Source organism: Chenopodium album, chromosome 1 (assembly GCF_948465745.1).
Source record: "Chenopodium album chromosome 1, dcCheAlbu1.1, whole genome shotgun sequence".
NCBI classification, from domain to species: Eukaryota; Viridiplantae; Streptophyta; class Magnoliopsida; order Caryophyllales; family Amaranthaceae; genus Chenopodium; species Chenopodium album.
In genome coordinates this window covers 57,429,006-57,448,419 of record NC_137834.1, presented here as the reverse complement: position 1 = coordinate 57,448,419, position 19,414 = coordinate 57,429,006, and the positions used below count along the sequence as shown (strand labels likewise).

Here is a 19,414-nt window from a genome sequence, read left to right as displayed (position 1 = left end):
CCAATAAATTATGAATATTACACAAATTCCAACACGATATAAACGAAATTGATTAACATAGGATATTAATGGGGGCGGCTCGACTAGCAGAGTGAAAGCCTTGGGAGCAAACATATAGTGTGCATAATATCATCCATTCATCATACAATCCTTGAAAGAATATAAATATAAATATTCCTAGGTGAACTAAAAGTACAATAAAATTTCTTAATAAATCCAATCCCACGATTTTTACATAACCCCAGAAATTGCACTTATTGGACTAAGCTACCAGCTTACCATACAAAATCCTAACCAAGCCTTCCAACAGGCCTTATATCCTCAAAAATAAACAAGCATTATATTACTACATAACAGAAAACACATACACTGTAAAGAACAAAACAATATAATTGTCATTACCTTGGTCTATATAGCAAGTTTCCCAGAGTCGGGATACTCTAGAGTCTAAATCATTCCACAAGGAACACGGTGCAATTATACAGGCAAAGTAAATGCATATAGGTCTACAAGAGTACAAGGACAAATTTCTCCCAGCATATACCCAACTATGAACCCAAATATACAAAATGAAACAACCTCAGATATATAAGATATATACAACTATACAAGAGTTCCACTTTCCTTTATGCTTCCAAGGTCCAAAATCAAAAGCTGTTCAACACCCTCAAAAGTCAAAACGAAGAGCATGAGCCTATAAATCACATCCCTAGGCCTTCCCATATCCATCACCATGATGCAATTATGAAACATTGGTCCGGCTGTCCCCAATGTGCTCAAAAATTCTATGTCCAGAATTCCAAATCAGCTAATTAAATTCTAAAAGCAAACTGGACAGCCTATGCAATCACCTATGCTGCAGCCACACACAAATTTCACCATCAGACTTGTATCGCCCTTTCCTAATAATTTTTTTAGTGGACTCCATCAGACATCATTCAGACGGTACTAAAATTACAGAAATCCAATAAGCAAATAATTCTTTTTCAAAAATCTTTTACCCTAGGTACATATATTCCTAGATGATCATGTTAACTGAGTAAATTTAAGGTAAACTATGCCTCGCTAAGAAGATAGACAACACAATCGCTAGCACAGCTAACAAACATTGAATTTTTCAAATCAAGCAACTAAGTTGAATCCTCAACATTCCGAAAATCCATAGAAATATGATACTGATAAATGCATAAGAATTACATTTGAGCCAAAAAGCCTGAATCCAATACTTCATCATGTCACCATGTTCTACATAAGTACTCAAACCCGAGTAACATAGATAGCCAGTATAGAAATTTGCATATACTGTAGCAAAACCAAAATGAAAGAGGCAGCTTATCTCCAAACTCCCAACCATAATAAAATTTTAAGGCAAAAAAAGAGATGAGATATAACTTCGAAACAGTAGAAGTTGAAATTTGTCAGCTCTTGTCTTTAAGTAAACAGCAATATGAATGACAAAGACTATAACAACAAATTTTAAGATCATATCTTTCATAAGCAATGGTTTCAAGTAAGAAATAATCAATTACAATAAATTAAATCACATTGACGCCAATTTCAAATTATAATTAACCACAAATGACACTTACCAAAACAAGGATTTGAGAAGAAATTTCTGACTCTAGCTCCTGAATGTTTGACAGTGAATGCTAATACCACAATTTTAGTATGAAACACAAAGTGAAAGAAAGGAAGTTCCTCATGCAACGCTCCAATCTGTGTAAAATTTTATGTTGTAACCACTCTAATGCACGAAAATCTAGATGTTTCACCTTCTTCACAACCATAGCTTCAAGACAGCAACATAATATCCGTCAAAAAAAAAAAAAAAAAAGACAGCATCATAATAGGCAGGCCATGCCCTTTCTGCTACCTCAAGACACTCCAGGAATAAACCCAAACATTGCCTTATTCGTTTGAATAGTTATAATATTCAATAAAAAGGAGCGAATAATAATCATTGTCGGTGTCCTTCTGGCAAGGCAACCACGTTATGAAATGGTACTGTTCTTTTTGGCATGGATCCATCTTCACTTTCATCATCATCAAACTCAAGGAGATAACTGCACCAAAACAGTTTATTTGCAACTGGAATCAGTCATCTATGAGATATCAGATATACAAATCAAATATAATTAAGTTCTTCTGAGCAAACTAATTAACTCCCCTATATCAACATATTATTTGACAAGATCAGACTCAAATGGCATTAAAAATTGTTTCACATTCTGATTCTACTATTTTAGCTAACCAGAAAATTCAGATTTCCATTTGAAATTTGGGGTAACAATATCGAAGCAGCACATTATTCTCCTACTCCGTCTAAGACACCCCTCCCCAAACCTAAAATAAATAAATTATAACAAATAACACCGCAGAAGTACAACAATTTCATAGTTTCTCAATTGCATCTACATATTAGATCATTCTACATTAGCATCTCTTGTCCTTCTTAGTTTCTTGTAGCAAAACATAGAAATCTGCAAATTCAATCCATTCACCAAATTAAAATTCAAAAACTTGAAGAGGCAAGACAGATAACTTACTCATCGGTCTTCCTCTGGAAAAGGTAATATCGACCGCAATAACACCACACCAAGAAACAGTGATATATAGCGAATCTCAGTCAGATACATTCCATGATATTTGGCTTCTTAGATTAGATATTAAGAAGCTGCAATTTTTTTGGAAATAAGGAAACCAGAATAACAATTGATTTGATATACCTTGCGATTTGGATTCACTACGGTTGCTTTGTACAATGCTGTTGTACCAGGATACACAGCCAAAACTGCTCTGCCAGGAGGGAAGTCCAGGGCAGTAGAAGGATCATTCCGTTTGGGGAAAGGTATGATATGTGATGCAGGAAGCTTATATTTTCTATACAAGGGAAAAGCAATTTGATTTAAATATGCAAAACACACAATTGACCAAAATGGTAAGACACATTTAGTATCATTCAAATACATACCAAAAGTAAAACATGCAATCTAAGCAGGGAAATAAAAGAGGAAGCAATTAGCTCCACTGCAAATATACAAGGAAAAAGAAAGCAGTTGCGGTAAATCCAGGCCTGGAAGCTATGATACTTCAAAAGTTCTCACTAAATCAAACTTCAAAAAGTGAAACAGTACGTACCCCTGCCCCCCCCCCCCCTCCCCCACCCCCTCCTCTCTCTAAAAAAAAAAAAGAAAGAAATAAGTCATTCCAGTGTCCACAGTGCAGTGTGTAATGAAGATTATATCAACCTCAGCCATGCATCATAAACTCCAGGCCTGGAAGCTATGACACTTCAGAAAGTCGTTCCAGTCGTTCTCACTAAATCAAATTTCAAAAAGTGAAACAGTACGGAATCCCCCCCCTCACCAAATTAGAAATAAGTCGTTCCACGTGTCCACAAATGCAGTGTGTAAAGAATCTTATGTCAACCCCCCCCCCCCCCGCCCGGCGCGGGCGCGTCATTTTACTTTTGAATTCAATCAGAACTTCTATAAGAAAGAACTTATGATTTGCAAGTCAAACAAAGGAGAAATCAGCATCTAAAAGAAAAGTGAATAAAAGCCCAGATGCAGGACAACAGCATCATGGGGTTCAAAACAAAAGGGAAACATAATACGCAGCTATATCATTAACTGTTCACCGCAATGAAGCCAATAGATTTGGTTAAGAATAATATTCACCAATAAGAGGTACAGCTTAGCCCTTAAACTGATAATTGGTTAACTGATCACCGTAGGTACACATTCCTATTTTACAAAATATGAGGCAAGCTTCAGAAGCCTGCATGTTCATTTGAAGTAGAATTGTCATGTATCTAAAATCGCATTAGGCACATTAGAACAACAATTGAAGCTTCCATGAATCAACAAGGCTTACAAATCTCAAAACCTATTTTATGTTTCTTATCTTTGAACCAGAACAATTTATTAATCAGCCTATGAATACACAAGTCCAATCCCTTCAACACTTGTCAATTTCTAATGGAGTCAATCATTCGCAATTTTTCAGCCTTTTAATATGATGGACTTGTGATGACTAATTAAGCGGTAATTTTGTCAGTAATAATGTAATTGAAGTAAGCTACTTATTAAATTAAGGGTTGATTAAAAACAGCATCATGGTTATAACAATTGAAAATTCTAGTGTAGTCCTATGACTTTCGACTACCATAACTTTTAAAAATGAACGGCTGAGATTTAATTACTTTTATTAATTTTTAAACAGTTTATTTAATTATAAATTTTTTTTATTTTTAAAAATACATTTTGTATTTTTCAGAATTTTTTTATCATTTTTGAAATTGTTTTTAATTAAGTTAGAAAATTTAAAAAAGAATTTCAAAAATACAAAATGTATTTTAAAAAATAAATAAATAAACCATTAAATCTCAGTCATTCATTTTTAAAAGTTTTGGTAGTAGAAAGTCATACGACCACACTAGAATCACCCTATAACAGTAAGAACACCACACCACCCCACCCAAATTAAAAAATAAAATAAAAAGGGGAGCATTTTGTAGAGAACATGGTGATAATATTGCTGAAGCTTATGGTGCCTTTAAACATGGTTTCAGGACTGCAATAGAACATAACAGTCACTATATTTACATTTTCGCACAATTATCAGATTACCTAATACATCGCTAGCCAAATCAACTTCATAAGTAATCAGTCAAAATACATTTTAAACAGCATTATTCGATGGTAATTGTGGTAGAACCTTCTTTCAATAGATGTCTATACTTCAATTGCAAAATTAAGATTCAGATACTAACCTCAGTATTAAGTATTAACAACTCACAGCAAAAATGAGTTATAGTTATAATTGATTCAAAGAAAGACATTGAACGCCTACCTCAAAACAATGACCTCTTACTAGGGTATAGTTTAAAACACAACAAGACTTGGAATTAAACAAAAATTCAGGAGCTCCAAAAACATGAAAAATATGTTTTTATGGACATTGACAGTTTACAATAGCACTTATCCCGATTGCAGATGCAATACGTAATACTTACCAAAATCCACTCAAACACTCAAAAAGAGACCAACACAAGAAATTGATATTTCAAGCTCCCAGATTGACCACAGTTCCCCACTGTGCCCAACAGAAAAGGATAAGGCATTTAGAGATAATTTTAGGACTATAAATTTCCTAGGAGTTTGTCATCATTTTTCAGTCAGTACGAAATCGTTAGATATCAACTTCAACATTGGAAAAATGAAACATTTTAGAGTTTAGATTGTCCAAGTTTCAGTGGAATAATGTAAATGGAACTTTAGGGCCTTACTTTATCATTTTTATTCAGTATTCGATTTTTAAGAGAAGAATGACTAAATAAAATTCAATATACAACCTATACAAATCCACTTTTTATAATAATATGCCAAGTACCATAAGTTGGCAATGATACCAAATGGGCCCTAAATTTTCTTGCAATAGTCCACTATTTTTCAACATTCAGGTATCTTTATAATTTGATTTTATGCATTGTTAATGAAAACATCCTGTTTTCCAGGGAAGTTTTCGATAAGTATCTAACAAAAGTAATGAGTTCCCATGAGATTAAAATACTGCACACTGTGGATCCAACGAGTAGTCTATGTAGGCTACGACGGTGAAAGAAAATAAATTTGCCTGTCCTTTTTATCTTTATTTACCAAGTAAAGAATTTTTTAAAGGAAAAGGCATGCAATCAGTTCACATTCCCCGGAGCATTTAGAATGGTAAAAGCCGACATTCATGAAGGTAGTGAAGTATCATGATTCGACATATCAAACCAACCAGGAACAGATATGAAGTCAGCTACCTTTGCCCACCACCCTCTTCATCGTCACCAGGTTCCTCGTCAAGCACTTCAAATCTGAGATTGGAAAAATGGAGAATTAAAATATGGTGAAGCAGGTGTAGCAAATTGTTTAAAACTGCAGAAAATAACAAGCAACAAGTGTTGACAATGACTAAGTGCAAGCGATCACAGAAAACTTTAATGGACCATGAAAACTGCATGATATGACAATTAGCTACTAAAACTAAGTGTCATTTCAAGACCCTACAATATATTTTTAAACACTAATCATTTTCCTTGAAAAAGTATTTATTGTTTTGTTACCATAGCAACCACAAGGCTTCAACACTTTTTAAGTTGCCTATACTATAATTCTTTAAATTTTTATTCAAGAAACTAGCATGTGCCCGTGCTAATGCATGATGTTTTAACTTAGCTATAATGAAAATTTGTTTCAAAAACTGATGTCAATATAAAAAAGATGGAATTTTTGGTTTTGATAATCCCAACTGGTCAATTTTCTTTTAGTAAACCCAACTTTATGGGGTGTTTTCTTCTATAAAGCATGGTGTCTGATGTCCTATTGAAAGGGTTAATTTTAAATTTTTATAAAGTAACAGGCACAAATTAATTGGTAAAAAAAAAAACACAAAAACAAAAACCATAACACTTGCCCCCCACGGCCCCACCTCACCCCCTACTTTACCCCAACCCAACTCTTCCCTAACCCAATCTGTCGACCACCCCAAGCCTCGCAATTGGTCGGCCACCCACCCCAACCACTAATGCTGGGTGAAAATGATATGGAAAAAAACCGAAATCCAAACCGAATTAACAATTAGGTTCAGTTTTTTTCCTATTCGTTTCGGTTCGGTTTGAAAAAAATAAAAAAAATCGGTTTCGGTTCGGTTTCGGTTAAAGGATTTAAAGAACTGAAATCCGAACCGAACTTCTGGCCCATTTATACATAAGCCCATACCTCTTTAACCTAAAAGCCCATCAGATGAAACCTCTCATATATAAACCTAAAAAAACCCTAAGTCCCTTATCAGTTTCTCTCTCCTCATTCACTGCCTCCCTCTTTCACGCATCTCCTCTTTCCTCTCAATTTTCTCACTCAAGTCACTCTAGTCTCTCTCCTCTCAATATCAATTGTTCTTCAAACTTTCAAAAACTTCAATATTTCCCATCAAAATTATATAGTCGCATCTCGAAACTCCGATGAACAAATTTTTTTTGGTACATTTCTTCTAATTAAAAGGCAAGTTACTTATTTTTTTAGTTCATTCGATGAAATTTGATTGCATGTTCTTTTTTTTTTTTTTTTTTTATTTTTTTTGTATTATTAGGTTTATAATTCAAACGAATTTCATGTGTGCAATTTTTTTCTTTTGTATAAAATCTTAGATCTCTTACCTCTCATATCTCTCTCATCAATTTTTTGTGTTTTTGCACTATATTTTAAATTTACAGATCAATTGGCCACGAGAAGAGCAAGAAGTGTTTTTGCATGATCTCTCATCAAAATTATAGTATTCTTGTAGATATTAGTGTTGTAATTCATGTTATTAATTATCATAGTTGTATTTACTTTTTGTACTGATTTTTTTTAGATTTATTAATTATAAATTTGGTTGTCTACTTTTGTTTATAATTTTAATTTTATCGAGAAAAAAGCAACACTAATTCGGTTTTCGGTTTGAAACCGAATTACATTTTAAAATTTTCGGTTTGGATTGGCTCGGTTTAAAATATGTTCAGTTCGGTTTCAATTTGAAAATATCAAAACCGCATTATTTCGATTTGGATTCGGTTTGAAACAAAATCCAAACCAGATACCAACATTCACCCCTACCCCCTACCCTCACCCCTATGCCAGCGCCACGAGGCAACCCCCCGACACCCATCCTCTCATCACCCGATTCCCACCTCCCTCCCTCCGAAAAACCTTAAAAACACCCCCCCCTTCAAAACCCACCACTGCCCTCTATCCCTACCCTAAAAAACCCTAGCAGCTAAGGTTTTGGGGGTGTGGGAAGGGCGGTTGGGGATTGGGGGGGTAATTCGAGGGGAAGAAAGATATACGACGACAACACTATAACAATCATATACCATTTTGTATAAGCAACTAATTTTTAATTTCTAATCATCCTAAAAATAGTATAATGTATAAAATAAAAAAAAAAATAATAATAAAAAAAGAACATATATATTAACACATAAAACTTTATAATGTGAATTTTGAGCCGACTAATTGGTATAATATGATAGGTCCTAAATCATTTTTTTTTAAATCTTTACTTAATTCTCATAATCATTGTGCTTATATGATTAATAATACTAAATTATATATATTTTTTTAAAAAAAAAAAAAAAAAAAAAAAAAAAAAAAAAAAAAAAACCTTTACTTCTCCTTATATTAGACTAAAATTTCAACTAACAAACAAAAACCGCAAATCAAATAACCATTTTGCAACAAAAACTTATTGACCAACATCATAATTAATGTTTTCAAAGAAGGAAGTCACATGCTAATATATTTTTTTACAACTTACTGGCAGAAAAAATAAATTATTAATTTCTTTCTTGTGAAACATGTAGCATAAATTATTTAGACGTCCGCTAGATATTGCTTCAAAATTCATCTCTAAATATATGAGTACAATTGATAATATCATGTCTGTTTCTTTCAAAGAAAAAATAATGGTAAATATATGTGAGAATTTCAAGAATCATTTTATGATCCTTCCTTAATAGTGTTGAATCCTTCATACTTTGCTTGCATTACTGTTTAATTTCAACATGTTATTTGTCTCATTCATGGAGATATTGTTTAAATCATAATGACTTATTTTCCTTTTCCCATTTAAGTATGAGTGACCGATATAAAAAATGAACATTTTGGTTGCCTTTCACAATTATATTAATTGATATTTCCTTTTTTTCTTTTCCCACTTTTTTATATTCTTAATTTTCTATTTTTGTTCATCCTAGAATACCATTGATTTATATTAAATTAACTTTCTTGAATTGTTTTCTTTTATTTCCCTTTTTTTAATGGTTCTTTTTTCCAAATACATTTCAATATCTTAAAAATATTTCTCCTCTTTTAACTTTTGATTGGTACTATTTGAAGATAATCGGAGTAATTTCTCTTTTCTCTTACTTATTGGTGCATGATTGGGCATCTAATAAATTTGTTGCCTTTTAAAGTTATAAGTGAGTATGAGGTGACATAGTTGAAAAGTAAGTATTAGGGGTTTGCCCATCAATCATTAATCCAATTTTAAAATAATAATATAGATATGTGTTTTGCATCCACCTAAGCACCAACACCCTCCTGCCATAAAGTTTGCCTACAGCAGGTACCAAAAAGGGTAAAATGGGCAGCCCTAAATAATTATATTAGCAAGCAAGTGATGTACCTTGAGACAGATAAATGTAGAGTACAAAAAAGAAACTGAGAAATCATCATAGAATTCATCATAGAATGGGTCAGGTGAGAGAATAAACAAAGCATTCAAGAAATTGTGATTAGCTCTTTGAAATTGGAGAGTATTCAACCTGAGGTCTTAAACCCTTGGGAGATCAACAGTTCTATCATTCTTTGTTTAGTACTTTAGTTGTTACATTTATTATCATTCTTTGCTTAGTACTTTAGCTGTTACATTCATACTTTAGATTTTGCATTCAATACCACAATTCAAAACCTCTACATTTACAACCAAAACCTCAATTCAAAACCTTGTCTCCTCCAAAAGGAGAATATTGGGGATATAGGCCTTTGACTTTCACTTCATCCCCTTAATCCATTCCCATTCCTATGGCCAAAGATAGTTTTTAAGTTACTTAACATCTCATTCTTAGTTCTCTCCTCTCATTGCCATAATGCCATGTACCTATAGAATCATTTGAAATGTTCTCCTTTGAAATATGAATCATCCATCACCCATTCAATCACACGAGGAAATCCTGTGTTACTTCTCATCAAGAAAACACCATAAAAGTTTCCTACCTGTACACTTGTGCAAGGGTGCAATGAACACCAAGATATCATGCCCAAATATAATGCTCAAGAGGACTTATATAGAAAATGGAGAAATCATGCACAAATGCCAAGGTGCTCACCCAAAAGATATCCTAATTAATTAATTGAGTTATGGTAATCTTTACTCCTAAATTAGTGGTGCCATCTATAGAGAAACAAAAATAGCTTTTGCAGGTACAATATGGCATAATATAAACTTTGAATTTAGCAAAGGAAAATAACAAATCATTCAAAACAAGGTCTTATAAGTAAGATTTAACTCACTCTTTTGTTTCCCTGTCATAATGCATCACTTTCACCACAATATACTCATCCTTCTCTGTTTCATCTGTTGTAACCCTAGCTGCTACCTGAAGACACATTACTAAGATCTTATGAAAAAAACTATTTAAAACTAAAAATTCAATGTACAGTATAAAGTATTACGGACATATACCTGTTCACCTTTCAAACTAGCAAAGTTATCAAGTTGGTTTCTCATGGAAGGAGAGACCCTTGGGATATCAGAATCATTTTTCTTCTGTTTCTTCTTTTGCTCATTACCTTCTGCAACTCAAAATTAGAAATAAGGAAACAGTTTTATATTAGGAAAATTTGTCGAAAACCACCTTATATAACACTTTTTTTTGAAAAAAAAAACTACCTTATAATTTTGTTTTTGCGAAAACACACCTTAAACGTAATTTTTTTGCGAGATAGCACCTTATGCCGGAATCCTACGTTGACCACCCCATGTGAGTGGCACGTGATTTCCAAAACACCACCACCACCACCCGCAACCACCTCACCTAAGCCACCCTAACCCCCTTAAATCATCGCGCCGGCACCACCTAACCCTTCCCCCCAACGTAAATCCACCTCCCCTACCCCTAAACCACCCTCCCTCCACCGTAAAACCCCTTCCTCCCTCGAAAAACCCTCCCCTACCGGCCAACACCCTAACCCCCTACCCACCTCCAGCGAACCATTTCGCCCCTCCCCCGGCTCTCTCCGCCCCTTTTCCTCCCCTAAATCTAAAACCCAAAAATAAAAAATCTGGGTTTCGATTTAGGGTTTTAGGGTGGTGGTTTAAGGGAGGCAAAGGGCGGAGACAACCGGAGGAGGGGCGAAATGGGTTTGCCGAAGGTGGGGAGGGGGTTAGGGTGTCGGGCGGTAGGGGAGGGTTTTTCGAGGGAGGAAGGGGTTTTACGGTGGAGGGAGGGTGGTTTAGGGAAAAGGAGGGATTGGGTGGTGCCGGCGCGGTAATTTAAGAGGGTTAGGGTGGCAGGGGTGGATAGGGTTTTTTGGGGTGTTTTGGAGGTCAACCTTAGGGTGGTGGTGTTTTGGAGGTCACGTGCCACTTAAATGGCCTTCAGCATAAGGTGTTATTTCACAAAAAAAAAATTATGATTAAGGTGTATTTTCGCAAAAAAAAAAAAAAAAAAAAAAAAAAAAAAAAAAAAAAATATATATATATATATATATATATATATATATATATATATATATATATATATATATATATATATATATATATATTATAAGATGGTTTTTTCCAAAAGAAGTGTTATATAAGGTGGTTTTCGACAAAATTTCCTTTCTATTATCTTGGTTTTTAACAAAATGAATACTTAATGCTAAACAAAAAGTAAATTTATTTCTTCCATGACACTCCACAAGGGAGTACACCCACAACGCACACACTAAGTCCCAATTAATATTTCCACATGTTGTTAGGAAAGCAAAAACACGAGGTTTGGTTGAGTAAAGGTGAAAAATAAGAATTTTAAAAATAAAAAAAGTGGGCAAGCATCATATATTATCATCCTTTTAAAAGAAGTATCACAATTCACAAGGAGTTTGAGAGAAAGAATAAAAATATGAAACCAAAACAATTTAAAAAAAAAAAAAGAAAAAAGAATTAATGAAATGATACTTTCTATTTAGGAACAAAATTATTGGGTAACTAGGACATTTATTTGGGGACAGAAAAGGAATATTAATGAATATATAAGTCAAAACATATCTTGGCCATGTCCTATCCTATGTTGTTTCATTTTTTTTAAAATTTGCATTATGTTGTTGCTTCAGTCTTTAGACACACATTAGGGCTTTAAAAGAGTGATGTTTAGCGAAAAGGTCAAGATGTTATGGATGAATAATGTACATACCTACTCTTCTTCGTTGCTGCCCAGGAGGGAGCAAACTATCCAGCTGATTTATTAAAATACCTGATACTCTGTAGGGTTTGAACATGTAGTCAGCTCTTCTAAAATTATCAAAAAGTAAGCTTTCATACTAAAGCTTAGGCAAAATGCTTGTTAACATGTAGGTAACGAGATGTACCTCACTTCAGTTTCAGCCAGTTCCTTAGCATTGGTGTACAAATGCTTAAGCTTCGATAAAGATGTGTCCCCAGGCTTCTCAACTACTTCTGGGTCTGCACCAAATTAATCATTTTTATTCTTTAGAAAAAATGTCCAGAGTTCCAACTTTTCACTAACAAAACCAAGCACCTTCAACAGTATTTTAACTTTTAATTACAAAACATCAACAAGTAGCTCAGAAAAAAAAATATAAAATTTCAAATTACCTTCTTACATTGTTACCTTTTATTTAAGCGTTTTCCATGTGATAATAGAAGCAATTTGCTGTTTATGATTGTTAAATCCACTTTCTTTGGGATCTGTTTCATTTGTGTAGTCGGCAATTTTATATGCAACTCCAACTCGACTATTTTTCCTACCTCTCCTAAATTACATCATTTACATGTATGTAGAATATGTCGGTGATTTACAAATGGAGGGTCTATTGCATTACGTTAATTGAACAACAGTTAGCTTTTTTACTTGTTTTCATTCTTATAATATCTAAAGAAGATGGACAATATACTTGCTCACAACCGCAAACTCATTCTAATTTGTTAAAACAATTCCAAGAGACTGCAATACACCTAACTCAATATATAGCAACAAAAAATGCAAAGATAGAATTAAAAGTGAAACTGGTACATGACTAAATCTTTCATTCGATCAATCATGTATAACCCAACACATCAAGGCCATATAAGGTCACATAATCACATGAGCTTATAAATTTTCATACTAGTGAAAGAAAGGATAAAAGATTGAATTACAAACAAGTGAAATAAAGTTAACACTAGAGAGCTTATAAATGAACCTGACCATGTGTTTGCAATTTATCTCTTGCATCATACTCCCAAAAAGTTCCATGGGTCTATTTATATGATAAACAACTTCATTGTATTTTAACTTATCTGATCTTATCTTAACTTATTTGATCTTATCTTAACTTATTTGATCTTATCTTAACTTGTAAGAACTTATTTTATTTATACATTGAACTTGAGTAACCTTATCAGCGGCCCCTTGGTTTTAAAAAGCGCGCCTCGGTCGCGTCTAGGCGCGCCTCACTCCCAGGCTATGGAAAATGGGCTTTAGCTAGGTGAGGCTTAGTCACCTACGGAAGGCGCGTGCCTCGTGCACCTCAAAGTGCCTTTGGTAAGGCGCGCCTTTGCGCCTCAAGGAAAATAACTAAGATTTAAGTAATAAATTGAAGAATGATGGACATTTTTTCAACTTCAGACTACCTTACCTTTAAATATATCTTTACTTAATTTATTATGAATCTTTTCAATTGGTATTAAGTACAAACAAAGTAAAAAATAATTTGAAATAAATATATAAATACATGCGCCTTGCATACAAAAGGCGCGCGCCTTCGCCTTGCGCCTAGGCTGCAAGGACCATTTGCACCTTGGTGCGCCTTGCGCTTTTTAAAACTAACGCACTTATTTGAACTTATTACCCAACTTATTAACCCTAATCTAAACTTATTAGACATAGATAAGTGAAAATAAGATGAACAAAACGGGCATAAAGGTTGTTCTACTTGCTACAACAAGAAAGACCTCTATACAAAGTGTACAAAATATCTCACTATAAAACTCTCCAAATATAAACCTTAATATGTCGCATAGGACCTATCTGTATAAAAAGTGTAAGACATTATTCAAGAAACCCTCTAAGGATAGCACCCCACGATATCCTAAGAGAATTTTCATATGTTAAGAAATACTTCTCATGATTCCACATATTTAGCCAAAGCAATATCATGTGCAGGTCATTTGGTGTCTAAGCCAAGACCCGAAAAATATCACTTGTAAAGAATTAAAAGTTACACTTCATCATCAAGCATTAACAAGTATCCATCCAACCACAAAGGGATTTTTATCACAAAGTTTTATGATATCCTTCAACAGGAATTTATAAGTAACTCTGACACTTCATCTTTAAGCCAAAATCATAGAAAAAATTACAACAAAAATACCCATGTTCGACACTTAAACATGTATCCATGTTAGATAAAAACAACTATTGGAAAATGATACCACCATTAACGGTACCATATAATTCTTAAGCCCAAACCAAACACATAGGAGTTGATCACATATTTATGTTCCAACTTTACAACCATACTAACCGGCCACTCTATCATACCAAATTTTAGTATTCGATAATGCTTTTTAATTTCCAACCAAAAATTAAGCAGCACGAAACAAATAAGACTTACCTTCTACATTTCAATAAACTAAATTAAAATGAAATTGATCAAAATATAATATTGACAAAAAACATAAAACAAATCATAATAAAATAAAAAGCAAAAATTGTGAAATTAATCATATACTGAAATTGAAAGGAGAGAGTAATAACACACTGGTTTGGAGCTTCTTATGAAGCTTATTAATATCAGACAAAACATCTTCCTGCTCTTTCCTAAGGCGGTCGAGCTCCTTCGAGTTGTCTAGTATGCTAGCAATTTCCGATGTCGACATTGTTGGTGAATTCTTCTTGCAATTGTATTATACTTCCTCTCTTTTGTATTTTTTCATTTGATTGTATTTATAAACTGAACAATTCATAAGTATAAAGAAATAAATCATCAATATAATTGACCAAAAAGAAAAGAAATCAAGAATAATTAGGGCTGATTATAAATTAATTTGTTACCAAACATATATATATATATATATATATATATATATATATATGTAAAGAGATTTGATTTCATATTGAATTATCTCGAAAAATACATAATTTTAGGGATATTTGATTCAATAAACAAATAACGCTCATAAATTTTTTATCTTTTGGATATGATGTTTCATAATCTAAGAATTTACGAACCGTAAACTTAAAGCACTGATAATTAAATTAGATTAGATCAAATATAAACCCTAAATTGTGAAATTGATATGATGATGACAACAAAAAAACAACTTACCTTAGAAGCTGCTTCAATGGGGGATACAACATACAAGGATAAGATTCGACGGAGAACGCTTCAATGGAGAACGTTGAGTGCGCTTCAACGAATAACTGAGAGTTTGAGAGAGGTAGGAAATAGGAACGGAGGCCTTTAAAAGCTATGACCCGCCAAAGTAATATGGGTTAGATCCGTCTGATAAATAAATGGGCGGGTCTTTATGGGTTAGATCCGTCTGATAAATAAATGGGCGGGTCTTTATATCATCAATAATCAATCAATCAATCAATAATTCATTAATCAATAACTAGTTCAAAAGGTTGATTATTTATTATTGAACTTCTTAATTAGTGATATTTAACTACGAATTAATGATCTTTGATTATTTATTATTATATATATGTGTATATACAAATATACACATTAAAATATTTTTTTAAAAAAAATTACTATATAATTAAAATATTTATGAAAAATATATTAAAAACATAGAACCCCAAAACATTTTAAAAATATATACTATATAATTAAAAATAAAATAAAATATTAAAATGATAAAAGAACACAAAACACCTTTTTGAAAAAAAAAAAAAAAAAAAAAAAAAAAAAAAAAAAAAAAAAAAAAAACAAAGAGTTGTGCCGGTCTTATTTAAAAACTAACTTGATCCTAATTTTACTCCTAACTTGTCAAATAATGAAATATGGTATAATAGTCATTAAGTGAAATATGGTATAATTATTGTTATTATTATTGTTATTGTTATTGTTATTGTTATTGTTATTATTATTATTATTATTATTATTATTATTATTATTATTATTATTATTATTATTATTATTATTATTATTATTATTATTATTATTATTATTATTATTATTATTATTATTGTCGTTGTTGTTGTAATATAAGCTTAAAAGTATGAAATTTGGATTAGGAATATCATTAGACATAAACTGAACTCAACTGAACTGAACTGAACTTATTAGAGTTGAACTGAACTGAATTGAAATTAATCTGATTAGAACAGGCCCTTAAATTATTTTTACCCTGGTGTGTCCTTCAATAATTTTTTTTTATTTCCTTTTAGAAAATATGTTATAATTAAAGTTTAAAGAGGTAAAAAAAAAAAAGTTAACTTAAATATAAATAACGACCTGAATTGTAATAAATTAATTATTGTCTAAATCTTTAACTATATAAAGAATAAAAAAAAACCAATTACATATTTAGGAAAATATCATATAGATTATCAACATAAGATTTTTAAAAATAATTTTTTTTATTTTTTATTTCCTTCTAGAAAATCTTTTATAAATAACGACTTTAATTGTAATAAATTAATTGTCTAAATCTTTAGTTATAGAAAGAATAATAAACAATCACATCTTTGGGAAAATATCATATAGATTATCAACATAAGATTTATTAATTATTTTTGCCAAGCAAATTACCTTGATGAACAATATCTACGTAGAAAAAATCAATGACCGACTATCTATAGCTATATACTAAATGATAAACCAGAAATGACACTTGTCATCCATTTGTTAAAAAAATTTCCTCGAAAGCTTTTTTTGTTTTTTTTTTTTTTTTTGGCGACAAGTTATTTTGTTTTTCCTAGTGAATATTAAGGGTGTGTTCAATTCACCTGAGTTTTACTTATCTGAACTTATCTGATCTTATCTTAACTTATCTGAACTTGTCTGAACTTATCTTATCTTATCTGACTTATTAGCCCTTATTAGAACTTATTTTAGTTATAAATTAAATTTGGTAGCCCTTATTAACCCTTATCACAACTTATCTGAACTTATTTTTCTTGAACTTATCTTATCTGAGCTTATCTTATCTGAACTTATTAACCCTTATCTGAACTTATTAACCCTGAAATAAGTGAAAATAGTCTTCAAAAAAAAAAAGTGAAAATAAGGTGAACTGAACAGGGCCTTAATATGGAGTATTATTACATTGTAATTAATCCCTTCCTATGAATTAAGTATATTTTATTTATACACATTCGACAAATATATTACTCTTTTATTTAATGCAAGTACTATATACCATAAAATAATATTTTTCTATATATAACTTTTTTATGTATATAATTCATAATTATTTTATTAGTTGTGTATGTAATACTCCTTAATTTTTTGTGTATTTATTTTGTATGATATAATTTTCTTTTTATTTTGTAATTACAAAACTTTCATTTTATTTTGCAATTACATTTAAATTTTTTTAATTAAACACAATATTAAACTAATGATAAATGGTAGAAATTACCCTGCATAGCACGAGATCTAACCTAGTGATCGACTAATTATGAGACAGGTGGAGTTTAAAGGTTTTAAGTAAACATGTTTTAAATTTTTTTAAATATTTAATTTCCATACACCAAAGCTTGTATCAATTCTTTGTAAGTTTTTTAGATTATTTTTTTTTTATAAAAAACAACTAAAAACTACTTTTAAATATTATATCTCTCTCTTCTCACGGTCCTTACCCAAACCCACTATTACTTTTTTATTATATATTTCTTCTCAAATTCATTACTTTTCAATAAATTAGTAACCTCATTATCTTTCTTTTATAATTTTTTAATACTCCAACTACCCTACTCACCTCTAATTTTATTTAAGTAAATTAGATTGCCTAAAACTATGTGTCCGTCAATCTGTAACACATATTAAAACACGGAGGGAATAATTAAACTGAGTTTACAACAAACGAAAGGACAATAAAGTAACATAAGTTACTATTGGCATAAGAAGCCCTTACACAATCCGAAGTACTAATTAAGGTCATTAACGAGATTTACCTTTAAGCTATTACAACGAGTGAGGACGACGCATATAAGGTTTACCAATATACATTTAAACATGTGATGGGACTATTGATAGAACGAGGGAAGTTGGTGATGATGTTTTGTGTTGTGCAAGGTATTTTCTAACATACAATTAAAAGTCTATGAATGTTGCTAAAATGACGGAGATAACCAAAATCAGTATGTCTTACCCTAAGGGACCCCAATAATTCAAATGGATAAAATCCTCTTGAAATCTATGTTGCATACATGTCAATCACATTTCTTTGCGATCTGACAAAACCATATCTTATACTTCCTCCGTCCCATAATGTAGTTCCTATTGTGTTTTTTTCACGGTATTTAAGAAATGAGAGGAGAAGTGGAAAAAGTTAGACAAAATTACAATGCAAGTGGATAATTTAAGGGGAAAAAAGTGAAAAGTACAAGTGTAGACAAAATTTAGAGAGATAAAGTGAAAAAAGTACAATGCAAGTGGATAAATTAAAGGTAAATTAGGAAGTTTAATGAATAAAGTAAAAAAAATAAGGGTATAATGGTCTTTACATACTATTCAAAATAGAAAACAAAAACTTTTGCATGCCCCCGGTTTACAATAATTTTATTGTACATTGAACATTTTACGAAAAGTGACCCTTTTTTCTTATAAAAGTGACCCTTTTTTTTTACAAAAGTGACCCATATTTTCACAAAAGTGACCCTTTTTTTTTTTTTTTTTACAGAAGTGACCCTTTTTTTTAATAAAAGTGACCTATATTTTCACAAAAGTTACCCTTTTTTTACACAAAAATGACCCCTTTTTGTCCACAAAAGTGACATTTTTTCTCACAAAAACAGAGTATCAAAATAAAAAAAATAAACACAAAATGCAAAAGTTTTTGTTCTATAGCAATCATCACCTCTCAGTTTCGGAAGTTGTGTTCTTGAAGTTGCAATTTCAGTCCCAAATGATATCACACCCACTCCCACTTACCACCTTCTTCCCAACAATACAATACAATTATCCTCCATCATATTCACTTTCTTCAAAATTCAACCATTTTCTTCTACAATTAGCAAATATTTTCCTCCATTTTCTCTCTCCTTTAATGGCGAAATCAATTAAGCTTGAGAACAACAACCCCTCCGAAGATCCGCCAAACTCCTTCGACCCGAATTCCTCCCTTGCGTCCTTCGTCGTTACCCGTTTCTCTATCATCTCGACCTCTCTCTCTTTCCTCGAATCACTGACACCCACCTCCAAATCACTGACGCCGGAATCGGGGGATGAGGGGAGGTCAATGGCGCTGGAATCGGGGGATGGGGGTGGTCAGCAAGGTCGAATCGGAGGGGGACGCCGGATTCTTGGGAGAAGCTAAGGGAGTGGCGACGGTGGTGGGTGTTTTTCTCGATGATGAAGTTGCCTAGCCCAACCTGATTTTACACTAATTTAGTGTAAACCGGATGTTATTAAGAGTTTGTGAATAGAAAAAAATGAACAACATT

At 32.1% G+C, this 19,414-nt stretch overlaps 1 protein-coding gene across 5 annotated transcripts; it reads right to left on the bottom strand.

The window, feature by feature from the left end:
- Window positions 1–370: 370 nt before the first annotated feature.
- Window positions 371–15,185, bottom strand: LOC145556437 (SAGA-associated factor 29 homolog A-like). Of its 5 annotated transcripts, XR_014091864.1 has the most exons (12): window positions 15,123–15,185; window positions 14,556–14,747; window positions 12,162–12,255; window positions 11,987–12,054; window positions 10,273–10,382; window positions 10,101–10,186; window positions 5,810–5,863; window positions 2,727–2,880; window positions 2,547–2,560; window positions 1,874–2,063; window positions 1,590–1,789; window positions 371–856 (listed from the first exon to the last, which is right to left on the bottom strand). XR_014091864.1 is itself a non-coding variant. In XM_081618097.1 (10 exons), the coding sequence occupies exons 2-10, from the start codon at window positions 14,671–14,673 to the stop codon at window positions 1,958–1,960; spliced, it is 804 nt and encodes a 267-aa protein (XP_081474223.1). In that variant the 5' UTR covers window positions 14,674–14,747; window positions 15,123–15,185; the 3' UTR covers window positions 1,463–1,957. The 5 variants fall into 5 exon arrangements, 1 of the variants encoding a protein (XP_081474223.1); XR_014091863.1 differs by having other exon boundaries at window positions 371–902; window positions 1,590–2,063; XR_014091861.1 differs by having other exon boundaries at window positions 1,590–2,063.
- Window positions 15,186–19,414: the final 4,229 nt, after the last annotated feature.

Coding starts and splice junctions, on each gene's coding strand:
- LOC145556437 (XM_081618097.1), bottom strand. CDS start 14,673: ATGTCGACATCGGAAATTGCTAGCATACTAGACAACTCGAAGGAGCTC. Junction 10,383..11,986: donor GCAGCAACGAAGAAGAGTAG/GTATGTACATTA, acceptor TTTGAGTTGCAG/AAGGTAATGAGCAAAAGAAG. Junction 2,881..5,809: donor GAAGAGGGTGGTGGGCAAAG/GTAGCTGACTTC, acceptor TCCCTTGTATAG/AAAATATAAGCTTCCTGCAT.